At 39.4% G+C, this 25,949-nt stretch overlaps 1 protein-coding gene across 4 annotated transcripts in view; it reads left to right on the top strand.

The window, feature by feature from the left end:
• npas1 (neuronal PAS domain protein 1) overlaps positions 1-25,949 on the top strand; it is an 89,026-nt gene that overhangs the window by 59,378 nt on the left and 3,699 nt on the right. For 2 of the 4 annotated variants that reach the window (XM_020708260.3, XM_078929919.1), the window contains 7 exons: positions 8,992-9,059; positions 10,439-10,528; positions 23,789-23,948; positions 24,064-24,176; positions 24,521-24,717; positions 24,881-24,987; positions 25,196-25,343. In XM_020708260.3, the coding sequence (XP_020563919.1) occupies positions 8,992-9,059; positions 10,439-10,528; positions 23,789-23,948; positions 24,064-24,176; positions 24,521-24,717; positions 24,881-24,987; positions 25,196-25,343 (883 nt within the window). Of the gene's footprint in view, positions 1-8,991; positions 9,060-10,438; positions 10,529-23,788; positions 23,964-24,063; positions 24,177-24,520; positions 24,718-24,880; positions 24,988-25,195; positions 25,344-25,949 lie in introns of all 4 variants that reach the window. The other 2 variants (XM_020708259.3, XM_011482551.4) reach the window with 1 other exon arrangement.

The raw sequence follows: 25,949 nt of genomic DNA, 5'->3' as shown, positions 1-25,949 counted from the left end.
TATTAAAATTTGGGTAAAGGTACAAGGAAAGTGCTGGACACTTTAGCTCTAGTTCACCGCCACAAGGAGACAAACATGAAGTCCTGGATACAAATTACAGATTACAAAAAAAAACAGGTATTTATTTAGGCAAACTTCCTCATTGGACTGCCAATAACCAACACACTACAAGAAAACATGTGCTTTTAAGTTTGTTTGTTTTCCACACTAAAATATCAGATGAGCTCAGTCGTAAAATCTAGCTTCTTTTATTTTTGACAGTTGGTGAAGGTGAAACCATTTTTACCAAAATGTCATTTTGAGACAGTAAATCATTCTTACATGACATCTTGGCTGGATTGCTGTTATTCTCTTTATTTTAGAGTTAACCAGTCATCCCTCTCACGTCTCCAGCTGGTCCAGAACCCTGCTGCTCGGGTTCTGGTTGGAGAGCATAACAAGGACCAAATCCCTTCCATCCCGGCTACCTTTCACCGCCTTCTGTGGATTTCAAGTTTCTTTTATTTTTTTTTCCAAGTCGTACCTCTCTGAGCTTCTCTGTCCTTACACCCCAACTCACTCCACCCCAACTTTTCTGTTTTAGCGATAGTATTTGTCGTGCACGAACAGTCAAACATCTCATTGCTAAGTTAGTTTTTGTTTAGTCTTTTGTGGGAGACACTACTCAATTCTTGATTCAAATCAGAATTTAAATTTGTCCTCTTAGTTTAAGCAACACAAGCAGTAACCAGTCACACAGCCATGAAGGTATGTCACAGAAATGAGATGGCATTTAAAATCAATTTCAATGTTGTTACATTTTGAAGCACAAACGTGCTGACCTTGTCGCAGCCGCACAGCCCCATGGGAGAATTCCGTATTGGCAGATTTGATATGAAATTCACCTTTTTAACTTATTTATTGGTCGTTTGTGGGTAAAAAAAAAAAAAAAAGATTCACAGAGAACCAGGAGGTCTGAGCAACTTATTTTGAGGTATTATTATTATTATTATTATTATTATTATTATTATTATTATTATTATTATTATTATTTTTGTTGTTGTTGTTGTTGTTTTTTCTTTACAAAGATAATGGCTTTGGGTCACCACTTACCATTGCATGAGGCCAAAAAAATTATACCAGAGCATGAAAAACATATCAACAACAACAGAATCTAAGCAATGTGTCTTTGCTGGGAAATGCAAAATCATTATATAGTTTTCTGGTTTAAAGATCACCCCTAAATAAAGAGTTCAAACCCTGAAATTTCTTAAATGATTATTGATGATTATATTCCTGAATTACTCTGGGAACAATTTTGAAGTAAAAGTGCAAAATCACCAAAAACAACTTTTAATTTGAATTGTACTTGTGTGTTTTCTACATTTCATTTGGATGTCTTTATTTGTTGACTGAGCTGGCAACCAATGGTATGTCTGAAGTAAAACAACAGATCTAGTTCGCAACAGCTCACAAAAGAAAGCATTTTGACCTTGTTGACCAATGTAAAAAGTTTCTCTCATTTTTTTCAGTTGTTCTCTTTTTCTTCTAGGAAAAAAATGAAAGTAGCTGCATCCAGATATGTTTACCAAGTTTCTTTCACCTTTCAGCATAACCCTTCAGGGGTCGCCACAGTGAATCAGCTTTTACCAATTTGCAAAGGTGGTTTGGCAGAAAGTTTTATGCTGGATGCCCTTCTGACACAGCCCTGTATTTTACCCGGGCTGGGGACAGGTGCAGGGGGACCCAGACTTGGGCCCACTTCTGGCTACATAGTTAAGCTGGAGTGCAAAGGCTCTTGCCCAAGGACCCACAATGGATGAAGCTCATCGTGCCCCCTTGAAAGCGTACACTGGTTTTCCATGCACCAGTCATCCACTCACAACTGAGCCATCCAACCAATCTAGATGTAGTTCACCAAGTAATCACTTGTTTTTTCTTTTCTATATGAAAGCAAATCAGTTACATTTCACTCCAATGTGAAACCGTGGGGCCTGTCTGATGATATGGCACAAACAATAAATAGATTGTAAACACAAAAATATTAAATTGTACAAGCAAAATACTAATTTGTGGCCACAAAATCCTCAAATTGTACAAAGAAACAGATTCATGCCCATGTCAAAGTTAAATTCTGCAAACAGAATACCAATTCTTGTTTTGCAAAATGACTTGCATAACAGAACGGAATTGATTGTTTTTTTTTCAAACTTTAAATTTTATCTAAAAATCTTTTATTTTCTTTTTTTTTAATTTTCTTTATAGGCAACTTAAAATACCAAAAAGTAGACAAAACAAAAAACGTATTTTGTGGCTGTGAATAGGAGATTTCATTTGCACATATTAGAGGGCCTATATCATGCTTTTCTTAAGCCTTTCAGAGTAAACTAAATCCATATATTTGAGGATATATATCACCTATGGCACACTAAAGAACAACTTTCTTATGAAATATGAGTTATTTTGCCGCTCATTTTTCAACCAGGAGGTAAGACGAATCTTTGAGGCACCGCCTTTAACTCTGTAGATGTGCATATTGTGCATATAAAAGGAAAATGTTAAGCCGATTACCTCTACCTCCGCTGAGAAAGTGGGTGTGTGTTAGCCTGGGGGCTGTGCTGGCAGCACAGACTCTCCCTGGAAGGGGCTGTTCTTACTGGTCTACGTCACAATTTGAGAACCCATTTGTTTTTGTGGGTTGGAAGAGGCATCATCTTTGTATTGTATGTTTCATATTTTTGAAGAAAAAATAAAAAAACAACTGGTGTCTTTTGAGTTAAGCTCTACAACAGCCCTCACCCCCCTCCCTTTCCCACCTAACCACTTATTCTTCCCACCAATGTGTACCTTGTTAAGGGCCATACACACTGGGACGAATATTCGCCAGCCGTTATTCGCCAGCGTTTTTCAACACGTTTTTTGTGTTCACACCTAGGCGATTTTCGAGTCGAGCAAACATGCAATTTCATTCCCTGACGTTAGATGGCGCTTAATGTAAAACAGAAATACCCCCTGTACACAAGGTGGGGCTGCGCAACTTTATGCTACTTAAAGTCGCTTTTCACTCAGAAGAAGAGAGCAAGTATTAACGCGCTTGTCAGAATCAAACAAAAAAAACCATGAATATTTCCAGTACCAGTAGCTCCAGTTCCAGCGATGAAGAAATTATTGTTCTGTTGAATGATGAAAGACGCCGGAAAAGACGTCGATTTTGGGTACATCCCTTAGTTACGGGAAGAGAAGAACATGGGGAGTTTTATCAACTGGTACAAGAGCTGAAAATGTATCATGAGCGTTTTTTCGGGGATATTTTAGAATGTCCGTCAGTGAGTGCATCTTCTTCGTCTTATTTCTTCGCGGCAGTGTAGACGCTACTTGGCGTATGTCTTCTTCGCCGTGACGTATGTGTGCTCAGCAAGACAGTTTTGTGTTTGAGCGCCCCCAAGTTGTGTTTTACTGTAACTTCAGAAGCTCCAGACACGTGTGCAAAAGCGCCATTCTCATTGGTCGTATAGTTTTTGACGCAGCGCGTCAAACCAAAAAAACGAACCCAAGGCGTTTTTTAAAAAATGACGCTTTTACGCATGGCGTTTTTCGCGTCGGTGTGCACACTCACATTGGTGCCCTTTGTTTAGTCACGAGGCATTGAACGTCGGCGAATATCGTGCGCGAAATTCGTCCCGGTGTGTACGGGCCTTTAGAAGTCCTTTAGCTTGGTGAAGTCATTTAGGCTCAAGACAGAGACAGCATCTTAGCAAACTAGTAGGTAAAATGAAAAATTGCTCCATCGATCTTTTTTGACACTTGTGGCTTAATCTTTTGTGTTAAATCTAAATTTTTAAAAAATGGTTATAGTGAGCTTTCAAAATGAATGCAGATTTTTATGTACAGACACGTCTCAAATCCACCAAAATGATTGTGATTACAACATCTTTTATGAATCCAACATTTTTTATGGGAAAACACAATAAAAATCCCCTATGCACATAAAAAAGAAAAACAGAAGTAGGGGTTCACAGCCCCACTACAGAAGGATCTTTGTTCTAACGTTGAGATACCACCACTGCTGTGAGACACTCTTCACATGGTGTGTGTTCACAAGAACACACACCAGGGCCAGTGTTTTGGTTTCCTGGCCCGCCCTATTGTGCCGTGGCAGCCTTTAATAAATGGTCCTCTGTGTATTTGTATCTGCCAGTCTGAGTGTGTGCTTCTGACTTTGTGTGTTTTTTCATGGGTGTGACTCATCTGTCAGCCCTGCTGGCCTGGTGTCACATCCAGCGTTTCCTTCTCCCTGCTGACACTACTCAGCACAACTGATCACCTGCCATCACCTTCACCCCTTCAGGGATCTGGGGCATGAAACTCACACTCAGGAACAGAGGGGGTTTGGATTCATTCCCACTTACATACAGGTGTGTGTGTGTGTGTTTGATTCATTCATTCTCATGTGGTCATGATGGGGGTTGCCTCCTCCAGGTTTCCCAGTGATGCAGCTCCATCGCTGCCCCAGAGGGGAGCCTGACAGGCAGGCAGAGAGCTCAATGGGCTCCCCATCCCCCTCCAGGCAGCATCTGACTGGGCTGAAGGGTCCCAGCACCAGAGCCCCTTTCACAGGCCTGAATGGACTTGGCTTATTTATATTCACACTCTGTCACACAAGGGGACCCCAATCTTACAATGCCACTGTGGCTTTGTCCGGCAACTCTGTATTTATGTGTGCGTCTGGGTGTGTGTGTCAGTGAAAGAGCGAGTTTTGTGTTGTTTAATCGCAGAGCATGTAGCTGCTGTGTAGTCGCCGCACAAGAATTCACTTTGTGTGTTTTCTTAAAGCGTGCTCAAGTATACAAATATGTGTGCATATATCTTTGCGTGGCGGGGTGTGTGTGTGTGTGTGTGTTCCCAACCTCCCTCTGCGTTGGGTTGTAACCCAAAGCAGTGCTTTCATTTTCCTGTCATAACGCGTATTGATTTCCCTCAGCCTTGCAGTGACACCCCCACCCTTCCACACACACAAAGATATCCAATGATCCTAAAAGTCACACACACGCCCAGGTACGCCTATGCGCTCATTTTGCCCACACACCCATGCAAACAAGTTTTGTTTCTGCCAGCAGTGCGCTGTTCAAAAACAGTCCTGTTGGAGTCAGATTAGTCCACACATATGTTCCCCCTTTGCTGCAATCACACCCCTCCAGGCGCACACACAGGCCTTGTCACATACTCTTTCTGACATAAAACAGTAAAGGTGCCTGATTGCTAAATTAATCTTCCACGTCACTGCAGCCCACACCTTCCCTCCCCACGCCTCTGCTGGCTTTGGAGAAAGTGATCACTCTTGCATTCCTTAGTGTTTTCTCATTTTCTCTACCCTCTTGGCTCCGCTCGCACCTAACCTCACCCCTCACCCCCTCCCTTCCCCACCTAACCACCTCCAACTCTATTTGTATTGTAATTGCCTTGGTAAACAGCACCACTTTGGCACTGAAGCCGCTCTGATAGCTTGTATTTGGGATGCATTAAGAGTGGTGATGCAGACGCTACATGTGCGTGTGTTTGTGTCTGCTTGTGTGTCAGGAGAAAGATTTAGTGGTGTGCGTCACATTGCAGCAGATTAGGTTCACTTTTTGAAGTACGGTCGATTTAAGAAAAAAAAAAACCTCCCCTTTCTACAGATCTTTTTGTTTTGTTTCTTAAAAGTCAAAGCTTTCCTGACCATTTCTCCTGCCTTTAGGGTGCATCTCTTGTAATATTTTGTTTTTATATAAAATTTCCCCAGGTTCATGGCATATGAATTTTAACATCATCATGTTTTCATTAGAGACTCAGAGAGTAATGGTAAGCAGAACAATGGAAGATAAGAAAGCAGTGGCAGTGATAGAAGTATGTATTTAATTTTTTGCTTGACAATTGCAACAAACGTTGCAAAACCAACTGCTTTGAATAACCGTATTTGTAACCTGCCATAAAAAGAAGCCAAATTATTCTTGACTGAACTGAGGGATTATTAGCAAAGCCTCTTAATGGATAAATTATCAGACAAAAATATATATTCCTAAAATGTATTTACATATACATATATATGTGTGTACACATACAGAACAGACCAAAAGTTTGGACACACCTTCTCATTCAAATGAATGGGTCAAACTTTTGGTCTGTTCTGTATGTGTATTTCTATTAAACTTGATGCATATTTACTATTTTCTAGTTTCGGTAAGTTAAAGATTTCAATTCACCTTTAGGAATCAGTATAAAGTAGTGATGACGAAAGTCATTGTTTTGGCAAATGCTGAGTGTGTAAATATTTTTACACATATTTTATGTTTTTTGTCTTTCATTTTGGACAAGATAAATACTGGAACAAAATAAAAAGAATAAGAATAAATACAAACACATTGACATTGCTTAAAGTTGAGATAGTAATGTGCATCCACTGCTTAATGGTTTTTGGATTTTGTATTATAATCTGAAATAAACTGGTAACAAAGGGAAACAGCAAATTGTGAAAGTTTGTATAAAAAAAACACCTTTGAATATCCTGAACAAAGTAGCAGGGTAAATAATTGAATGCAATTTTAATTAATCACAAATCTTCTATTAAACTGTATTTCTTTGTTTCTACTATTTAAAGAACAAAACCTGCCAAAAATCTGCATTCAACACCAAATTAAAGTTTAAAAAGCCCTTTAGCATTTTTACACTCTTCTTTTTTGACATTCTCTGGTTTTTCCTCTTTGCTGGACCAAAAACTGCATGATAATTTATTGAACATGTCTTTTATTACCACGCATTAATTTTTTTTCTAGTTTTTGTCAGTAAAAGGCAAATTGTTTTGGTCTTGTTAAAGTCATCCTTATCCTACTTATTTCTTCAATCATTCTTCTTAAAAGAAGTGTCTTTGTTTAAGCTCATTAAACTACCTTTGTTCATAAAATGTGCTTTACAGATTAAAAACGGTCTACTGGGTTAGTTGTAATCATCCCTGTGAAGTTCTGAAAAGACAGTTTTCTGTAGATTTTGCAGCACATTTTGGCAGGATGCAGCAGTAGTGTGACAGCATGAATTAGTAGGACGTGTCTGCTTCATTGTCAGGAAAGATGGATCAAACTGCTCTGTGGACCTCTTCCTTGGGTCTTTGCTGCCTCGTTTCAAAGAAACGGTTGCAGAACGCCGTTTCCTTCTGCACCGTCTCTGTGCTGCATTGAGAGGTAGTAATAGAGCTGTTACATCATAGACGACAGGTGTGATGTACCTGTATTACAGAATGAGGACACACCTTTTTTGTTTATTTTGTATGTGTGTGTAATAGTTCTGATAAGGGACATTTTGAATGAACTTTGCTTAATTTAATATCTGGTTGGCTTCTGTTCTTTGATAACTAACAATATTTATGCAGATGAAGTTCAAGCAAAATGAATATAAATGAATAAAAAGAAAGTTCTACCATCCCCTAAAATTAGGGAAAAAATATTCACTACTGGGCTACATAAGATTAATATTCAATATTGTTTTCCATCAGTCAGCTTCTTCTTGATGCCAGGGGTTCCCATTGATTAAGATGGATTTTTTTTTAGCATCATTGACCACATTTCCACTCACCCCAATATTGTGATCCTATCTTAAACAAGCTCACATCCTTGATAAGACAGCCGTGGGAACACACTGATTCTATCACTTATTTATCGAAATTTATCGTTATAGCAAGATCAAGCTGTGCAATACGCATATCGCAGAAGACAGCAAAAATTGCAATAAATGGTTACCTTAAATGTACTAAAAAAATCTTATGGCAGCTTAAATATATATATATATATATATATATATATATATATATATATATATATATATATATATATATATATATATATATATATATATGGGAATGATGTTTTTGGTTGTTTTACTATTTTTTTATATACCACGAATCATATCGTCATCAATATTAATCACTCATATTGCATATCGCAAGTTTTCCTCATATCGTGCAGCCCTACTATCATTTTATAATTGGCACGTTCAGGATGAGACAGCTGAAACATGCTGATTTAATAATTTTCTTGCACTCAACACCTTATTTGAGACAACAAGAAGCAGTGGAGAAGGTATGGAAGTAGTCACCACATTTTTCTGAAAGTTTTATACACTTCAGTTAACTGAATTTAATCCCAAATGCATTTTTTTATGTCTTGAAGTTGTTGACACAAAACAATGCTCTATTTAGGAATAAGATCTTCTACTATTTGTATGTATCTGTGCAAAAATAGGCCACTTAGAAATTAGTCAAAAATTCTTACCCCATTGGCAAATTTTCATCAAATAAGAAAAATAACTGCCAATAGGGTAAGAAAATTTGTCTTACCAAGAATTCTTATTTTAAGAAAATAATCTAGACATGTTTTCTCAAACTGAGATTATTTTGCTGTTGAAAAACTTTCCTGATGGCCTGTTTTTCTCTTTAAGGAATTTATTTTTTAATTTCTTAAGATTTTGTTTTTTGCAGTAAATAAAAATTCTAGAAACATTAAAAAATGTTGCTACAACACATTTACAATTTTATCTTGTATAAAATATGCTCATCATTGGAAATATGGCATCCATGTAAACATAGTTATGGTCTAAAGTGTCAGCTCTGTACTTTCTAATTGATGGTTTTGCACCTGAAATGCCTTAACTAGCAAAGATAAAACAAAACTGGTCCCAGCTAACAGGAGCAATCTTCTTTATCTGTCTTTGATCACATGTTCATGATCAATTACTTATGTCATATGAGACGGGGGCAGATGGAGGAATGTCTCTTTTAATAAAGTCATGCAAGATTTCAGTGTTACGCTGTCACAGCACCAGTATGGGAGGCGCTAAAGGCTTTAGGAACCAGAAAAAAAACTCCTCTTTGATTTTTAGCGCTAAAAACCCTTCTCACCTATATTCTTTTTTTGTTATTAGTGACAAATGTTCCTCTCTAACAGAGTTAAATGAAAAACATTCATTTCTCTTGTCCTTTCTCTGCAGTCAGACGATCATCTCACTCTCTGGCTACTGACATGTTTGAGCAGCACCTGGGAGCTCACCTCCTGCAGGTAAGCACATCCTCCTTTTGTCATCTGTGATAGGAACAATGTGACTTTATTCAGATCTCTTCCTCAACCTATGTTTTTCTTCATGATCCATAAAGAAAACATATATGTAGACATATATATATAGGTTTTATTTGGACTACAGCACATTGGTGTAAGCCCCAGCTCTCACGAGATGCGATTTCCAGGTAGCTTTAGTGCACACAGGCACACACATCTGATGGATCTCAGATGTGTGCAATAGAAAGCCTCCCTTTTGCACTGACACATGAACGCAGCCTGAGGGGTATACTAGAGCGAGAAAGCTGCAGGAGCTACAAAATGCAGAATGTAAACACTCAGAAGAAGCTCAAACAAGGCAGCACTGCAGATTGTAGCTTAGACTAGGAAGAGTTTTTGGCAGAACTAGCAAGAGGGAAGCAGGTATGGGCAGCATGCGTGAAGAATGTAAAGGGCTGAAACAAAGAAACATCACTGGTGTCTGCTCTCCTCTGGCATTTTAAAGAGGACAGGAAGCTCGGGGAATGGCGCTGATAGAAATCAAATTAACGCTCCAGAAAAACTGTATGAATCTTCCCTCCCAGCCATCCTCCCTCCGTAATAGCCTGATAATTGCACTTTAGTTCTCCGACATTCAGGCGGCTGGTTTCTCCTCGCCACGACACAGCGCCCCACACCCCGGCCACTCATTTGCATACTGGATGTGTCACTTGCATAAATTACCGCTGCCACTTTGAGCACCAGGGTTGCCAAAATAGCAATCATTTTTCGAAAGCAAAGTGGCCCCGGTTTGTGTACATGTGTGTGAGGAGGCATGGACTCACTCCTGGACTCCTGTTATGACGATTAATATTATTCTGTGAAGCAGTCCCCTCTAATGGGCTGGCTGTATACCTTTCACTTCTCATTAGAATCACAGCAGCCTGTAATGACTCTGGTTTTTATCTGCATCTGTACCCGTGTGTGTTTCCGTGTGCGCAGCTTCAGATCCAGGATGAAGCTTTGACTCTGACTTTATTATATTTGATTGAAAGACCCCCCTGTCTATAAGCTCAGGTTCCCTTGGTTATTTTTATTTTTTCTGAGTGATTGATTGTGTGTGCCTGTCCCAGTCTTGCTCCATCTGTGTTTGGTAATGTGTGTAGCTGCTGTTTGTACCTACGGGAGCTGTCTGTTCACATGCATACTTGTTTGTGTGTGTGTGTGTTAGCATTCACTTGTGAATTGAGAGAAGAGGCCAAAGGGTGACGCGTTGTTTGCTCTCCAGCTCTTTGTAATTTGTTCGATACACGCTAATTGGTCTAATTTGTCTGTCTTGTTTCTTTTTACCTTTGTGTTTTGTGTGTGTGTGTGTGTGTGTGTGTGTGTGTTTGTGTGCACAGTCTCTAGATGGCTTTGTGTTTGTGGTCAGCCAGGAGGGACGCTTCCTCTACATCTCAGAGACAGTTTCTATCTACCTGGGGCTCTCACAGGTAAAACTCCCTTATTTCTCCGTCTCACACACAGCTGCACACACATGCAGGTCCAGTCCTTTGTAGGTATAAGAGTGTGAGTGCATTTGCACACATGTGCTCTGTCTTCTGCACTGCAAAAAAAAAAAGAAAAGTTCATAGAACTTAAAATTGTAAGGCAACAAACTTCCGCAGAATTTTGAGTTAAGGACCTAAACTCAACATTTTAAGTTTTGTGTTGGAGTTTGCAAACTCATTTATCTAAGTTCTTCTAACTCAGTTGTAAGTTGTATGAACTTAAAAGTTCAAGTTGGATTAACTTTGAATCCTAATTTTGACCAACTCAGATGTAAGTTACAGTGACCTAAAATGTCACGTAATCCTAACTCTGAATCTTAACCTTTCCCAACTCAGGCATAAGATGTATAGACTTTTTTTTTTAAATTGAAACAACTGTAAATTCCAATTATTGTTAACTTAACCAAAGGTTGAAGTAACTTAAAATTTAGCATTATGTGAACTTCTAATTTTGACTTTCAATTCAGTTGTAAAATCACACTTGCATTACTGCATTTTCACTATAATTATAATTTCACGTCTCCACATGTGTCCCAAATCTTAACAAGGTCATTCAGACACAGGTGAACAGTCACAGTTTACCCACACATGTGTACCAAAGGGCAAATCATTAGCTTAGACCAGGGGTGCTCACACTTTTTTGGCATGTGAGCCACTTTTGAATCCACAATGTCTTGAAGATCTACCTATATATATATATATATATATATATAGATAGATAGATAGATAGATAGATAGAGAGAGAGAGAGAGAGAGAGAGAGAGAGAGAGAGAGAGAGGTAGAGACATTGTCTGACAAGACATTGTCAACTTTTGTATTAACAGATGAGGCATTTTATTACAAACACAGAAAGCAGCAACCATCGTATGTCATGCTCTGTTGTAAACCGTGCAATGGGGGGAGCATCATAGCATTTCAAAGGTGCTGCTGGCTCCGTACGAAGCGCATGCCACGGACAAAACAGCTTCCTTAATGAGCTCGTATTTATCTGGCGAGAACTTGCTGATAGCAAGAGGACACACGTGGGGCAGCTTCAATAAACACTCCGGTTTTCCGGAGTGGTCTTCTGCCAGGACTTGACGTGCCGCGGGGCAGAAAGCGACTTTCTGATGACAGAGTTTACGCTCAGTGAATTTAAACACGCTTCTGCAGTGACGTATGCATCAGAGGATGTCCGATTGGCCATTCTGCATATCAATCATGTCCCGTACTTCTCGGTGAGGATTTTAATTGACTCGTGGATTTTTAAGAAGTACTTTTTTTTTAATCTTTTCTGGCCCGCGATCTACCCTCATGTCCTTGAAGATCGACCGGTCGATCGCGATCAACGTAATGAGCACCCCTGGCTTAGACCATACACTATTACTGCAACAACATGAGCGCCACTTCTGTTCACAGCTCCCTAACTCATGGTGTGGGAATCAACACTTCCCATGAGTCTTAGTTGCCATGGGCGGGGCTAAGGCCCGGGTCCCCAAAACATTGTTTAAAAAATGGCTGAAGCCCTGGGAGGTAGTCCAGAAAGCAGGTTATGCTAGTTACCACAGTAAGTTTGAGGATAAGGAAGCAGATAACCTCAGCTTTCGGTTCCAAAAATGGAGGTATGTTTCAGGGTATGTCAAGTTGCCATGGCAACTCATGCTCTGAACATAACCTGGTCTGGAGCAGGTTTAATTGAAGGTAAGTTTATTTTCAGAGAGGTGAAGCAGCATGGCGTGTACATTTAAAGATGATTTAGTTAATGAAGAAGCTCAGATAATACTTTTTCCACCATGAGAGGGTGATAAGACCACGTACAGATGTTGGAAAGATAAACTTTTTTACTTTGATCTAACTTAATTATTTGCTTTAGTTAAGATAAATCTTTTTTTTTTTAGTTAAGTCAGCTTAAAAATAACACGTAGTTATCAGACAGTTTACTTTCATTCAAAAAATTCTATTAAGTAGGCGTAACTGTGGTGCTGCCGTTAGATCGTCACCGCAAGGAATTGTGGGATACCATTCCCTATAACTGTCTGGACGGATTTGGGTTTAAGTGTGGATTTTTGTCCAAATGTGTTTAGTTGTTTAGCTGTTTTACTGTGTTACTGTGTTTATTGTTATAGAAATGAGTATACCTGCAGGCTCAAACTTAGACATATGAGAGTTCAAGAAGTACAATTAATTAAGATGGAAAAACGTTTAATTGAATTGGAGTAATATGAAATTTATTTAGATAAATATGTAAATTTGAGTTGTAAAAAAAATATTGTGTTGGATAGACATAAGAAATTAGGTTGATTAAATTTAACTCAATTAGTTGTTACCAATTGAATTAATTCATTTAAAGTTGGATAAGTTATATATATATGTATATGTATATATATGTACACTGACCAAAAATATAAACGCAACACTTTTGTTATTGCTCCCATTTATTATGGTATGAACTCAAAGATGTGAAACATTTTCCACATACACAAAATAACCAGTTCTCTGAAATATTGTTCACAAATCTGTCTAAATCTGTGATAGTGAGCACTTCTCCTTTGCCAAGACAATCCATCCCACCTCACAGGTGTGCCATATCAAGATGCTGATTAGACAGCATGATTATTGCACAGGTGTTCCTTAGACTGGCCACAAGAAAAGGCCACTCTGAAATCAAAATGAAATTAGATAGAAACTCGTGCGTTTCCTTTGTCCGTTCTTTTTCTACAAGAAGAAAATCTTTCTTTTGCTGATGATGCAGCCGTATTACTTTATTGATGGGCGTATAATCTTCACACGCCGTCATTAAAATCTCAGACTCAGTCTCACTGAAGTATAGCGCTCTCTTTTTTTCCACACCCGTTTCCATGGTGACTCCGGAAAGTGGCGATCCATTGAGAGTATCTTTATGTACTTGCCGTGCACGCGCATTAACCCAGGGTTACCAAGTGGAGCGTAATTACGCTAACTCATATCCGGTCTTTGGGAACTGACATACCCAGAGTAAGCAAGTTCAGGCGGATTTCAGCCACAGTTCAGGGTTAAAGTCAGGGTATCTTAAACCCGCTTTTTGCAATACCCCCTGGTTCGTGTCTGTAAACTAACACACACACAAACACACATATGTATCATTGATTCTTATACTTATGTCATTAAATAGGAGTTAAAACTTCTGGAGAAGCTTCTTGACAAACCCCTCACTCAGTGGACGATGCCAACTCTGAAAGTTGGCATTCCTCCGTTTCACAATTAAAAAAGAAAAGTTCACAGAACTTTATCACACTGTAATGAACTGCAACTTAGATATACAAGTACAGACCACTCAATAAATAATGTTGAAGTGTACAACTACCTTAACTTGCTGAACTGACTTAAATTGTTGTCTTTGATTAGTAGAACGGCTACATTCACACCGCAGGCTGAAACAACCCAATTCCGATTTTTTTGCCCCTATGCGACCTGTATCTGATCTTTTCATGACAGTCTGAACGACACAGATCTGACCCAGGCCACTTGAGTATGTGGTCTTGAATCCGATACATATCCGATCTTTTGAAATGCGACCGCCGTCTGACCGGCCAGGCCACATGAATTTGACCCGTACGTCATCGATACGCTACAAAAGTCATAATTCTGCATTGAAGTAGGCGGGAACTAGAACAAGGAAGGAAGTCAGGTCACCGATTTGATTAATATTTGGGGTGACAGCTCTATTCAGGCCAAACTCGAAGGCTCTTATCGCAACCGGGCGGTTTTAAAAAAAAAATTCCAGTGAAATGGCCGAGCGTGGTGTTGAACCTTCCAGCGATTACTTTTTTTTTCTCCCTTTCCGACCGTGGTCAGAAGCGCGGGGGACCCAAGGTGGATGCACCTCCGGGGTTCACTTCCCCGTTCGGACCTTTAGATTCTCCAGGATTCCCCAGAATGGGTTAATAAAGAATCAATAGCATTTATTCTGGGGGAAACCTTCTTTTATTACCGTTCTCCTTCCTCCCTAACACACAACATGAATGCGCGCCTACACTGCCCCCCTCATTCTCCACCTCGCTGCACGCGCTCTCCTGTCTCTTACACACACACGCGCGCACACACGCGCGCGGCCCCAACACATTCACATCCCCATTCCACAACAGTGGGTACAAACGATCCTGGCTCCAATGCCTTCTTAAAATGAGAAAATTGTAATTGTGCTGGCTCCTTTGTGAAAATAAATTTAATAATGCAAAAAGAGCTCCGCTGGTGACAACACTTTTGTTGACATCCATTGTTAACGTTAGCTAATTCCGCAAACAACAAGTGACATCCTTCACCGTTGAGTACTCTTCTGCGCGGGTCACTTCTGGGTCCTTTCATGGTCACACAGGAGATCACAAAAATTCGCATTTAATTGGAAATGTAAACGGCCTTGCAAAAAAATTGGATTTAAAAAAAAAATCGGAATTGAGCATTAAGCCCTGCAGTGTGAACGTACCCTTAGATTATAGAGTTATTACAACTTGAAAGATTTTGTAAAGTCAAAAAATTTAAGTTGGATTTATTTCAGTGTGCTTATGCTTTTAACACCCTCTCCCAGGAGTGTTTGTGTTTGTGTGTGTGAGTGTGAATATCATTGCCCGCACTCTCAGCGCTCCTCTGTGGAGCGCAGCTCTCACAGGGGAAAAGCGACTTCTCTACCTCCTTTTACCTCCCTCCCACCCTGCTGCACCAGGTGCTCACCTCCGGTGATTGCCTGTGGCCTCTTGTACTGTGAATGTTAAGTCCTGCCATTTTGCCCAGATGCATAAATAATAACAGTAATTACTGGCCCAGCAATCAAAGTGTCGCCCCAGCGCGCTGGGCCTGTCTAGGGGAACAAATCGATAGGCATCTTAAAAGCCACATTGATTGTAGGGAGGGGGAAAACACCAAGGGGGATAGTAAGATAGATAGAGACAGCAAGTGGAAGAAAGAGAGGGGAAGAAAAGGAGAAAAGGTGCGATAAGAGGTAGATGTTTCAGAAGAAAAAGGTACAACTTCAAGAGAGAAGGTTAGAAAAATAATCAGTGCAACAATTTGGGAGGTAATCATGTGAATCTTTAGCCAAAATATAATTTCCAAAGGTTTTGTTGGTCCCATATCTGGGTAAGCCCTTTTTTATTTTCAAAGTGGAAGACCCTTTGTGCTGTACTCATGTGCTGTATGGGAAATGAAAAGTTATTGATCACAGCTAGTCATCCCAATGACTCCAGAGTAAGCTGTCTTATGAACAAAGAAGATGCTGGAAAATCAGCTAATCTTAATGTTTTGTTAAATTAAAGCCCTACTTCAATCATCTTTTTGATCTAAATGTGTTCCCAGTGATCTTTTAAGAATGACTGTGCTGTTTTTGGACAAAATCAAAAAACGTATTGTTTTCTAGGACATAGTCTTTGCAGAGCAGCAATAGTTCATTAGAAATGTACCTCTTAGTTGAGGGCGACAACTTCCCGTCACCCATAATTGAGAACTCTCGCAAGCTTACAGACTCTTACACCTCTTTCCTAATGTTACCAATGCAACAAAAATGGTAAGCAATATTGGAGCAATCCAACCATACGAAGACGTACATGGATCTATTTGTCTACAAGCGGATGCATCAGAATGGATCGGAGCAGGGAACTTGTGGTCCACCCCTAGTATTTTTCATGTAACAAATAATATCTTTTTCCAACAGCATTTTTTTGTAAGCCCTCATTCACATCGATTTGAAGAAAAAAATTCTCAGAAATGCAATTTTAAGCTTAATTTTCTCTATATATGTCCAAAATAAATGCCACAAGAACACGATAAAAACACCAAAACATAATTTTTATTGGAGTGGGTCTTTAAGCAGATTAATAGTCCACCGTCTCAATTTAAAAAACCTACGTTAAACTTAACAGTATTCACATTTCCAGCTAATTATACAACTCTCACACAACATTTATGTGAAAGAACAAAATTTAGTGTACTAATAAAGTTTGATTTTTTTTAGATCCCAAGTAGCTGAACTTATAACTGATGATTTTTCTGTCATTGCAACACTGCCACATCTGTTTTACTAACCTTAATCCAGTGGAAACCATTTAAAACTACCTGTTAGAATTGCTCAAACCAGGGTTGTTTGGACCTGAACAAAGTTTAATTTCCCACATAATCCATTGTAACTATAGGTGTGAAAACTAGCCTAAACTCTGGTGTGGAGCCAGCAACCGAACTCTGCTCTGCTATGTCTAAAGGACCAAAATCTAGATTTGCTTGCAAGTGAACCCTGATGTGCTAAACCGCAGTGTGAACATAAATAGACGTTTAGCAGTCCAAAAAGCAGCACTGAAACATAGACGCCTTGCAGTTTTAAGCTGGAAATAACCATGCAGCACAAATCCAAATCACTACTAATAAATAAAAAAGGTCTGTAAACTATCCATATTTGGAACACGATGTAGGATTTATTATAAGCATTATGCACCAACCATGTTTTTATTTGTACTATTTGAGCTTCACTGACAAGTGAAGCCTAAAAAACAACTGTTTTAGATTTAGACTAAGGTGGCTCAGTTTCAAAGGTGCAGTGTTGAACTTCTGGTCTGAATTCAACAAACAGAATCAAACAAGAATACTGAAAAGAAATGTGTCAATTTCTTCTCTTTCCTTCATTCATGCCAGGTATACAGAAAAAAAACAATCTGTTGCATTTGCTCATAACTATTCCTCAAAGTGAATGAAATCTGGCAACTGGACTTTCTATTAAACATGTCAGTCTGTTTTGAAATGTAAAGATTTCTATTAACTCTGACTTTAATGAGTTGAAAAGTTATCAGACCTGGCAACTTGGCAAAGAGGTATCTTAAAGACAAAACAAGAAACAGAGACACGGCGAGTAAAAAAGAGAACCAGGCACACAATTAAAAGACAGAGAGAAAATAAAGCAGGGGAATCGGGGAGAGAAAGCAAGACAGTGTGAGACAGTGAGTGTGTAAATAGAGCTTAAATGTGCAGTAGGAATGAAATTCGCCTTGGGATTGCCTAGGTAAACAAGACAGCCGAAGCACTGGTGGAGATGCTAATAAAACAGAGCTGTTCTTATCAGCTGAGCAGATGGCCTAACCCATCACATCTACTCAAACAGGGACTAAGCCATCAGCATTCTAATGAAATTATTTACGATCAAAGATTACATTCAAAACCTTGAACACACAAGGCTGTGTTTACTTTCCTGAAAAGATGGGAGCAGGCAGGCACAGAGGAGGTTTATGATCAGAATGAGGCCGCCAGAAAGGGTAGATAGAATGAGCTTGGGTGGGGTGTGGGGGGGGAGGTATGTGAGACCATGCGTTTATGGACACAAAAAGTGACACAGAAAAAAAAATTTGAAAAGAGAGAAAGAAAAGGGGTGAGGGAGAGGACAAAAACACATCGGTATGATTTGTTTGGTGAATGGAGGCAGTCTTGGGGGAGAGGAACAGGCCAGACAAACAAATGATGCTCCGAGTGAAAAAGTGGAACTGGTAGTTTGTTTTAGAGGGCATGTCGCCCCCATGGACCGCCCCTGCCCTGCTTCCCTTGTCCCCCACTGTCTGACCCCTCTGCCCTGGCGTACACCCTGGGCTGCTCCCCTGACAGCGGAGCTGCTTAGCCGGCTTAGCCCAGGTCAGGCACCTTGACCAAGGGCACAGCTCTCCGCCTGATCCCCCCGGTGCCAACAGGTATCATTTTGTTTATATTTGTTTCCTCCCTTCTCCGGCATGGCTGGAAGCAGACCAAACAGGGATTCCCACACAGTTTATTTGCGGGAAAGGAAAGGGGGAATAAAGGAGGGAAAGCAAGAAAAGAATGTCCAGAGATACAAAAGATGGAAAGGATCAGAGAGGAGAGACTCAAGAGAGAAGAAGAAGTAAGAGTAGTTTCCAGGAGGAGGGAAAATGGGATAAATAAGGTAAAGAGAAGGGAGGAAGGATGGGAGATCGAGGGAGGAGAGAATTGATCTGTGAATGGTTAGTATGCAGCCCCCGCTCCCCCCGCCCTCACTCCCCTCCTCCCTCCCTTCTCTCCTCTTCCATCAGTCAGTGAGGGCTGAGAGTAGGTTGTGGACCACTGCCCGGATGCCTCATACATATTAAAGCCCCCTGCTATTATTTATATCATGTCTCTCCTTCCCCCTGCGCTCCCCCCCATCCCTGCCACACCACCACACATACATGCACGTGCATCTGTGTGCACACACACTTATGCAGAGATGCCTTGACAGACAACTGCTCACACAAACAATGACACACAATGACACACGGAGACATAAAAACAGACAGTCTGGTCACATACGCACAGCAACAGAGGCAGGCCGTGTGCTTGCATATGCACCACCGCACGCACACACTCACACACACACTCACACACGCAGAGTAACTTGAATGATCTCCATCTCTCTTCACGTCTCTTTTTTCCGCCACACTCCATACCTGTTTTCATGTCTGAGCTTGACTCATCCTCTCAATGGCTACGTCTTTTTCTCATCTTCTCATTTCTGTCTGATCTTTTTTCAATCCCCTCCTCTTGCCTGTTGATGGAGTGATATTATTCAGATGGGTCTTAAGCCCTGCGAAGCTCATAAGGACCCGTTTCTCTCGCTGCCTTGTTTTCCAATAACTGAGAATTGTTGCATTGGATCGGGTGTTTGTGCCAGAGGCAAACTTAGGGTATGTTTGAGGCTTTGAAAGGCTATCACTGCTTATGAATCAAACTTTAAAGAATTTAAACTATTTACCATTGTTTTGTCATAGGGGGGAGATCATTCATCTTGAGTTGAGAACCTATTCTCAAATATATATAAATATTCAAAAACACGTTGTTGTTTTTTTATGTTGAAAAAATGTGAAAAAATTAGGTTTTCATGTCTAAATCAATGAAGATTCATCAACGACACAATTATAGCGAAGTTACACAGTGGCGGACTTAGCATTTTGGGGGCCCCAGGCGTACAACAACATGGGGCCCTCTGCAGCAGTTGTATTAATTATTTTTAAAAAAATCCTTACCTATATGGTAAACATTTTTAATAACTTCCTTACTGGTTCACTTTTAGGCAACATCAATGTAAAGAATCCAGATGTGATAAGAATTTGAAAACTCAAATCCATTTAAATATTAAAGAATTTTGTTTTATATTATATACATTCTTTTTAACTTGGAAAAATATGAAATTTATCAAATGCATTAATTTGTTGATCTCTCACTTCCTAGGAACAAATTGTCTGTTTTTCTTTAATTCATTCGGTTTTACTGAAGAAGACAAAAGACACAAAAATACTTTAATGAAGGAACAAAAAAGTACAGAGTGCCATCAATATAAAAATATTTTCAAAGTTACCGTTTTCTTCCCCCCTCTTTACCTTTCCTCTTCTTTTCTTTCCCTTTCTCCTTCTTTACTTTTTTTTGTGCCATGTTTTAGTTTTTTTATTCTGTTCTTGTTCTTCCAATTTCATGTCTTCCAGCACTTTTGGAAGTTTGGCAATAAATGTCTTGCTTTCTCTTTGTCTTTTCCTCTTTTTAAAGCAGCTCGATCACTATGCTGCATATGACCACTTTTTAAAAAATTGCTTTGATTCATCGTTTAATCTCTGTCAGTGGATAGAGTCATGGTTTTCCAGCCCAAAAGTAATCCTAGAGTGTTGGGGACCCCAGGCGATCGGCTGCCTTTGCCTAATGGTAAGTCTGCCCCTGATAATACACAGAGATGGGAGGGATTAGAGGAAAGTATAAGTACTTAGTTTTGTAATGGCTTGAAGTACTTACACTCTTATTTATATTTGACAAAAATGATGAAGTAAAATTAGTTTTTTTAGCAATTTGATTAATTTTTTAAAAGGCCATCTTCCACATTTACCACTGTCTACTATTGGTAAAACAGGGAAGAATTCCCACATTAATAACTTAGTTTAGTCCATTCTTTTATTAAATGTATTTTTATTTTATGATTACAGTTTAAAAATGTCAAAATGCGTTGAAAGGTTTTTGTGCATTGCAGTTTAAAAATGTCTTTGCTTCAACTAAAGGACATCAGAGATGCACAGGAAAAATGTCCTCCTTTAAGTAAGTTGAAATATAGACTTCAAGATGTTTTTCACTTAGAATAGTAAAAAAAACAATCTGCCTAGCAGAACTTTTCCTATTTAGATTTCTTAAAATAAGTTATGATGTTCTACTGTGTAAAGACAGAATTATATAGAAATGAGCAGTCAAGCACTTCTATTCAGGTATGTTGCTCTGGTGACTACAAAATTTAGCATCTTAAAGTAAGTATTGCTCAAAAAAAGTATATCTTTAAAGTTGTTATATTTACACACTTCCCCCCAATGTATTCAATTTTGAGAGCTACAACAATCCACCTAGCCTTTTTTCTAGACTATAATTATCTTAAAGTAAAACCAGAAATACACATTTTAAGATATTTTTTCTTTAAAATGATCTGTAATTGTCAAGTCAGATGAGTCTTTCCTGTTTCTCTAAAACAAAGTAATCTTTTTCTTGAAAAAAGACTATTCACCATAAACTTTTTCTTAAAATTATTGTGCAAATAAAAGAAAAAAACCTTAGATATATTTCCTAAAATAAGATGTTTTCAAGATCAAATGACTCAACACATTTTTGAGGATTTTTGTCTTAAAACAAGTCATTGCATCTCACTGAAAAGTTACTAGTTAGTTTGTTTTGTTTTACATCAAGTCTTATAAATAATTTAAACTATAAACTACACACAAACACTTGGTGGGATTTAGTATTTTTGCAGTTTGGAACACCTAAGATGTAACTTTTGCTTTAGTACCCTAAAGCTGATTAGTTCTACTTTTAGTTTACAAAAAAATCCTATTAAGATTCAAATAGCTGCTTCAGTTTGTCATTATATACTTTTTTCATTATACCAGTACTTACATAAATACTGACTTTGTATAACTTAGCTTGATTTTAAATGTACATGTACAGGGTTTTTTTTTACCCATTCGTCTCAGAGGCTGTGGGAGCTGAGGTTCAGTGGGTGCAGCTACTTTGTTGGACGAAATCTTTTATTTAGTTTAGTTTGTCAGCTTCCTTTAAAATCCTTTATTTTAATCTTTGAAATACATAAAAACAAGATGAAGTCCTTTCAATACGAATACGGGGTTCCATTAGTGCCAAAAATACGTTTTTGAGTCCACTGTCTATGTTTTTGGTTCATTGTCTATGAACAAGTTTATGGAACATTTGTTAATGTATATGTCTACCAATAGACCAAAGACATAGACAGTGGACACAAAAACATATTTTGGCATAAATGGAACCTCATATAATTCATCTTAGATGAATGTTTAAAACTGTTTATTTGTGGCCTATTCGGTCTTGCGAGCTATTATACCTCACTTTTATCCTCACAACATTCTGAACACCTTAGCCCACAGCAACAACATTTCTTAAAGTGGTTTCAACAAATATTTAATTAAAGATCTTTGCATCTGTTTTATCCAATGATTATCTGTTTTCCCTTCCTCTTTGTGACTTGCTGTTGTCCCATAGATTGTACAAATGTTGTACAAGTTAAAAATGGTCTGAAGTGGTTTTAGTGGGAAAATCCAATATATGAGTATTGTTTCATCCTCTGAAATTTCTGAGTCATGATTTAGTTTTAAAAGCCAAAGAATTGCTGCTCTGATCTTCATCATCCTGAGAAGCTGTTAACCCAGGGTCTCCTGATTATACACTCAGCTGCTCGCAAGTACTTCACAAAAGCCCGCTTCTAGAAGAAAAGAGCAGAAAAAGACAAGAAATGATGTAACACTTAATTAAAACTTTTACAATTACTGGGATAGGACTTCCGATGGCAATCTTAGGCGTGTGCAAGTGGCAAAATTTAATTTCAGTGACCCAAAAGACCCATTAATGTGGAAACAATGAAATGATGGCTAATTTATCTCATTTGGCCTTCAAATGTGGGCTTTCTTATCTATTAAACTGGTTGGAGTGTGAAAGAAAATTAAGAAGCAAAAAGTAAAAACCTTTTTTTGAATGTCAGATGTCAAAGCCTATAGAAAAATATATATTTGACACTTTTTGAGCTTAAGGCGAAAAACTGCACTTGGACAACAGTATATAGTCATTCCTATTATTTCTAAAAAAAACAATAAAAATGTACACAGTAAATTGATTTATTGATTTTTTTCCCTCATATTGGACAGTTCCGGAGCAAATTCATGAACTTCCATGGAAACATTTATTTTTTTAACAATAGATTTTCAAAAAGCAAAGCATCTCCCAACAAATGAAGTTCATATGTCCAGAACTCAATCTTTGCTCAATCTTTTCCATCATCTCAGCTGTACACCGAGGGGTTTCCTTCATCTTATCTTCACTCCTCACCATCAGTCGCTCTCATTCTTCTTCTCTCGCCTTCCCTGTTCCTTCTCTGCCTCTTCCTGGCTGTGATGTCCTTGAGGGCCTGCAGAAGATCCCATAAAGCCTGCAGTAAACGGCTCTAATCCGGTAATAAATGGCTGTGTCCTACAGACAAGGGTGTGAGGCTGCTGGAGCCGTGGTTTTATCAGATAGAATGCTATTGCAGCACACACACACATGCAAGAAAACTCACAAACATTCACAGCTGTAATAGAAGCTGCACAGATGTGTGTGAGCATGCATGATCCCCCTCACCCTTTTGCTCTCTGTTACTTTCTCTCACGCGCTCACACTTATTTATACAGCTTCAGATGGAATCACAGCTTTAAATTGTGCTGCTTTAATGGATGTCATGAAAGAGCAATGCCATTATTACCTTTAAATGATTAGAGATGCAACCAGGATGCATTATGATGATGGGATCATATAGATTTGTCTTGCTGCTCTTTATGTCATGCAGCTGCATGAGGAAGACACCCGGAGAACAAGAAGAATAGTAATGTGACCTTTGGAGATAGTTGGAGTTCACCTGTTTTTAATCAGCAAAAACAATTGATTTTTATCTCCTCTGGTTTTATTTGTGTTCCACTGTAGCGGCATGTTCTCATGAGACTGAACTGTGTGTACGTGTGTGTTCCTGTGGGGTGGGGGAGGACTCACACCCTCATCGTTCCTTGTTGAGTTGTAACCCAGAGCGGTGCTTTCATTTTCCTGTCATAACGTTCATTGATTTTTCTGTGTGTACTGTACTTGCTCACGTGTATTTATTTGTGCTCGGAGCGGCTGGTTTTGATCGGTGTACGGGCTTCTCTTCAGGTGGAGCTGACAGGAAGCAGCGTGTTTGACTACATCCACCCGGCGGACCATGTCGAGATGGCCGAGCGGCTGGGAATCAGGCCACACCTGCGGGCTGAGGCTGGCTGCCACACGGCCCCCGAGAGCGCCTCCAGCTCGGCGTCCACCTCCTCCCTTGCCGGTACCCCAGAGCCTGGTACTTTTATTTTCCCTGGAATATGAGAAGTGACTGTATTTATGAAGTCATCAAAAGCAGATAACAAGCATTGCGATATTTTCCGTTTCTCTCCCTGCAGCTCCATCCAGTCCGCACTCCTCTGCGGACGATCCTCCAGAACGAGGGTTCTTCATTCGCATGAAGTCCACGCTCACCAAACGAGGCCTGCACGTCAAGTCTTCTGGGTACAAAGTATGTGAGAAAATATTTTGTTATGATTTAAAAAAACATCTAAAAATCCACTGGGATTCATAAATACAAGCAGAGCCATGTCATTTTGTTCAGTTCTGCCAGTATTTTATAACATTTAGTCATTGTCTCTCTGACTGTGACCTTATTTCACACTGAACATCATATCCCTGTGTTTACAGCTTTTGACTGTGATATCAGGGTAGCTTTATTCTTGGTTTTTGTGTTCATGTTCATGAATTCATAATCAAATCTCCATCATCTCTGTGCATTGATTAGTTTAAACTCAGTCAAGACGAGTGGTTTTCTTTTCTTCACCCCATTCAAAATGGCTTTGTGCTTGTCAGGTGATCCACGTGACGGGGCGAATCCGCTGCCGCCCTGCTCTGGTCCCGGGCTCCGCGCACTCAGTCCGCCGTCCCATGGGCTTGGTTGCACTGGCACACACGCTCCCACCCTCCACCCTGAATGAAGTCCGCATGGAGAGTCACATGTTTGTCTTCCGAGTGAACATGGACCTTCAGGTCACATACTGTGAGAACAGGTAAGAGATTTTTTTTTTTTACATATCTGATATTTGTTTTACATAGCATTATTATCAAACATGTAGTTCTGTTTTGCCTTTTTTGTGCTTCCCCATTTTGTCCCGTTGGGTGACGTTTCATGGAGACACATCTGCCTCGGTGCTTTCCTGTATTCTTTCACAGAATCTCAGAGTACATGGATCTGACCCCTGCAGAGGTGGTGGGACACACCTGTTACCATTTCATCCACGTAGAAGATCTGGAAAACTTCAGACAGAGCCATGAGGATTGTGAGTTGCATCCTTATGCATATCTAATAAAGGTTATTCATTCCCACCCCCTTATTATTCTCCGTATCTGAACTATGGACCAAGGAAGTCTGTTCAAGACTCCAAATGTTGTGATAGACGCCCCCTGCTGCAGCAAATCTGAACTGCAAAACCAATCAGAGAACGTTTCTTTTTACCCCTTCTTCCTCTTTTCCTGCCTTCCAATTAGTACTAAGGAAAGGCCAGGTGGTGACTGGATACTATCGTTGGCTGCAGAGGAGAGGAGGCTACCTGTGGATCCAGTCCACCGCAACCGTCTCCATCAACCACAAAGCCCCACATGAGCGCAACGTCATCTGGGTTAACTACGTCCTGAGGTCAGTGCAGCACGTGCACAAGCTCTGCTCCCCAGAATGGCAAACATGAGCGCAGTTTATACATGCAGGCGCCATGCTGAGTGTGTACAGAAATCCTTCCAGGGGATGGATGATGAAATGTTGTGGGATTATTGGGGGAGAGTTTTCCCGCTGCAGACGTGTGAGAACATGGCTGAGGATACTCGACATCAAAGCACAGTGCATGAATCTTTCCCCATCGTATTGAAACCCATTTTTGATGAAAATGTCAAAAATGGCTTACAAGTATTGGCAGGTTTAAAATATTTATCATTTTTTAAGTCATAAAGACTTACATCTGTCTGTGCAAACTGTTTTATGGATCTCCACTAAATAATAATATTGTCGCTTTAATCCAAAAGTTTTTAAAAGATCTTATGTCTGAAACAAAATATTTCAGGTCTCAAATGCATTTCAACCTTTAAATATTTACTGATTCTAAGTCTGGATTAAGGCATATTTTTCCAAGTGCCTTCATAAAATCTGCTTATCAGCAGACATACACACTGAAAACATTTAATACATGCTAAAAACCAAAGTAGTCAGACACAAACAAAAGGAGTAGGCTGAATTTCAATGTTAATTAGA

Source organism: Oryzias latipes, chromosome 13 (genome assembly GCF_053564925.1).
Source record: "Oryzias latipes strain Hd-rR chromosome 13, Olatipes_Hd-rR_3.1".
NCBI lineage: Eukaryota > Metazoa > Chordata > Actinopteri > Beloniformes > Adrianichthyidae > Oryzias > Oryzias latipes.
The sequence above is the reverse complement of the archived record's forward strand: the minus strand, read 5'-3'. Positions and strand labels throughout refer to the sequence as shown.